This window comes from Melitaea cinxia, chromosome 6, assembly GCF_905220565.1.
Source record: "Melitaea cinxia chromosome 6, ilMelCinx1.1, whole genome shotgun sequence".
Classification (NCBI taxonomy): domain Eukaryota; kingdom Metazoa; phylum Arthropoda; class Insecta; order Lepidoptera; family Nymphalidae; genus Melitaea; species Melitaea cinxia.
In genome coordinates this window covers 2,247,411-2,250,720 of record NC_059399.1, presented here as the reverse complement: position 1 = coordinate 2,250,720, position 3,310 = coordinate 2,247,411, and the positions used below count along the sequence as shown (strand labels likewise).

Genomic DNA, 3,310 nt, shown 5'->3' with positions numbered 1-3,310 from the left:
TGATAAATCATAAGGCATCAAGCGATAGCGTCTTGTACTTTCCCGCTGACTTTTATTGCGCACTCAAGTCGAGGTAAGCCAGGGGTCGAGTAACCGTTGTAGGGATTATGGATAATCTTTTGTTTATATTTATTTTTTCTTGCTATGTGTTAAAGTGTGAGGGATTATTTATGTTCTTGAATAATGCTTCAGTGGTTGTAAGAGTAAGATGTTAGCAGTTTGATAGACGAACGTGCAAAAATCTTAATATTTTGTAGTAGAAGTAGCTCTATCTGTTTACATTGTAATATAAAAGAAAACTTTACATTAAGCGTTAATTATTTTTCAAAAATCTATACAAATAAATAAAATTTGATTGTCTGTTTGTAATATTTTTACTAAATGAATATTGATGTATACACGGTACATATGCCAAACAATTTTTTTACAATTTTTGTTTGTCTGCCTGTCTGTCTGTCTGTTTGTTCCGGCTAATATATAAAAATTTTGACAGGACTTTCACTGGCAATAACTGATGTAATAAGGAGTAACTTAGGGTACTTTAATTTCAAATATTTATTTATTTTATAACTCTGCGAGCTGAACAATAAAATTTTGTTTAATTTCACGCGGACGAAGTCGCGAGCAAGCTAGTAATTAAATAGAATCTTGTATGTATTAGTATGCTAGTCTCCATTTTGTTTAATTAGATGTGTATTATACTCGTCGTATGAAATAAAAGCAACATAAACAAGACGAAATAAATGTGTATGTTAAAAGTATCAATGGCTCGAAGTAAGGAAATCTTGGCTTAGAATAATACCAATCGATGTACATACAGATCGATGCATGTAATTAAGGTTCCACCCACCGAGTGCGTTTAAAATTGATAGTCCGTGTCAATGTGAAATGGAACGCAGATAACAAACGGCCAGACATCATTTCATATCCAATTACAATCGGCTCCGAATCAACTATTCATTAACTACTAACCATTCGATCATTCCACATATCCAAGAATGTATTTAAATCTATTTTTAATTATTTTAAATTATATTTCCATTTCACTGTCTGCAAAAGTAACATGGTTACCGAATACAAGTTTTAATTTGCCAAATAATTTTAAAAATGGGAAACTGCCGTGTTCGAAAGAAACCGTGATATTTCCAGAAACTTTAACAAGTTCAATTAGAATTGAAGCTGATACGTCAGTGGGTGGATTTGTCCTACCATTGGATGGAGAGTTGATCCTAACAGAAGGATCGATTGGCTTTGGACCAGCGAGAGATGACAATTGTACGAGATATGGTAACACATACTACACAGAGAAGTCTATTTCTTTATGGGCTCACCCAGATGTATGGAGTTCATCTAAATTCAATAAGGCGACTCCTGACGCGGAAAGAGTTCCTTGCTTCGATGACATTGTCGAGTTTCCTCAAAATACTGATTTCACTGTTGTTCTACCTGATAATACTCAGAAAGTACGAGGGATAACACTAAACGGTGAAAGTTTTGATACGAAGACATTTAGGGATTACGTTTTAAGTCAGGCGGATCAAAGTCAACAGTTTATTCTTAATGAAAATGGAGACACTGGAGTTGTTGTTGAGCGAAGTTACTGTACGTCACCGGCTGGATGCCCTTGTCAAAATAATGCATTAGAAATTGATTGCTCGACTAAATTTTGTCCTATACCCACCTGTGTAAATCCAGTTGAGCCTGTTGGACATTGTTGTAAGATATGTGGAGGCGTCATAGCTTTTGATATTGACCGAAGTTTTGACATGACAGCATTTAAAGAAAAAGTAGCAAGAGTTATTGACAGTTACGGAGGAAGTTTGATATATCATGTTGGAAGGCTGCCAAATAAAGTACAGCTTGTTGTTGTAGAAAAGGAAGAATATACCGGGACTAGTGCTGAAGTTGTCAATAATATTGCTTATAATTTGGAAAGTCATATCGTTCATCAGATGCAAATTAGTGGCAGCCCTCTCTACAAGTCAGGTTTAGGCGGGAAAATATTTATATCGATGTTCTTTGCAGTGGCTCTAGTAATGGTTGCCATATATGTTTACTACTACAAGCTCCCTGAGGTAAGATTCCCTATTATGAGTAGAAGTCAACCAAGCTTCTTTTCGAGGTTTGATCGGAGAACTGAAAGTGTTGTCTCTTTAACAAGACGAGATTCGGTTGCCCCAATGGGATTAAGTACAGATACCGCTTTTAGAAATCCATTATACGATTCGAAAAGGAAATATTTAGTTGAGGAATCTGTTTCTGAAGAATAAATAATAACATTGATTAAGAGAAATGAAATTGTATAGTTAAAATGTTTGATTGAATTTCAAGGTGTTTATTTTATTAAAAGTAAATGGAATTATTATTCAAGTTAAAGTTAATAAGGCGAAGTTTACGTAACCTTATTCAGAAGAGTCATCATGGAAAATGGATCCGACTGATAAAAGTTTCGAAGTAAACAATTTAAAACAAACCAACAGAAGTTTGGACTAACATCGGCAGAAGTTGGAAATTCAACAATATGCAAGGAATATCGATAAAGCGATGAAATTCTATCCTGCTCAGTCTAATATTTAACACAGCCCTTTGTTTCTTTGCCCTTTCTTTGCTAAATGTGAACTCAATCAATAGTATTGGGTTTCTTCAAAACAGCTCAAAAGACGCGACTGTCATGAGACTCGTTAATCATTTCTCTTTGATGTTTGTTCGACGAAAAAGTGTGCCGTGTACGAATGATTTATTTATAAATTATTTTAAGATTTAAAAATACTATCTTGTAATTATTTTTAAATTTGAATGCTGTTTATTAAGACCAAGGTTACTTATTTTTTCTAGTGTAGTGGATATCATATACGTAGAAATCTGTACTGCTATATTTTTTTTAAATTAAATAATACAGTGCATTAAAAATACTTTTCTTTTTATTTGCTTAGCTTATTTTAATTTTTTGTAGTGAGCGTAGTAATGTATAGTTATGTGACTATTCGAAGTTTCCATTTATTAAGGTTCCAAAATTATTACTACTACTAATTCTTATAACAAAAATATAAAGCTAAAAATATAAGTCTTGGTTATAGAGTATCGTCGGTTATTTCTAAATACAAAACCATAGAAATTGTATCATTAAAATAAGTCAACACTATTATTAATACTACTAGTAGTTATACTATTGTATCAAAACCTAAATTATGTAATAATAACTATAAGTTTAATTATATATGTAAAGAATTATAAGTCACAGTTGAATTGGACAAAATAAAAATCAAAAACAGCTTTATTCAAATAGGCCCTAGAGCACTTTCGAATCGTC

General features: G+C 32.6%; 1 protein-coding gene across 1 annotated transcript; it reads left to right on the top strand.

Moving 5' to 3' along the window:
- Positions 1-998: 998 nt before the first annotated feature.
- On the top strand, positions 999-2,910 carry LOC123654579 (protein amnionless). Its single transcript, XM_045590478.1, has one exon. The coding sequence runs from the start codon at positions 999-1,001 to the stop codon at positions 2,268-2,270; it is 1,272 nt and encodes a 423-aa protein (XP_045446434.1). The 3' UTR covers positions 2,271-2,910.
- The last annotated feature ends 400 nt before the right edge of the window (positions 2,911-3,310 follow it).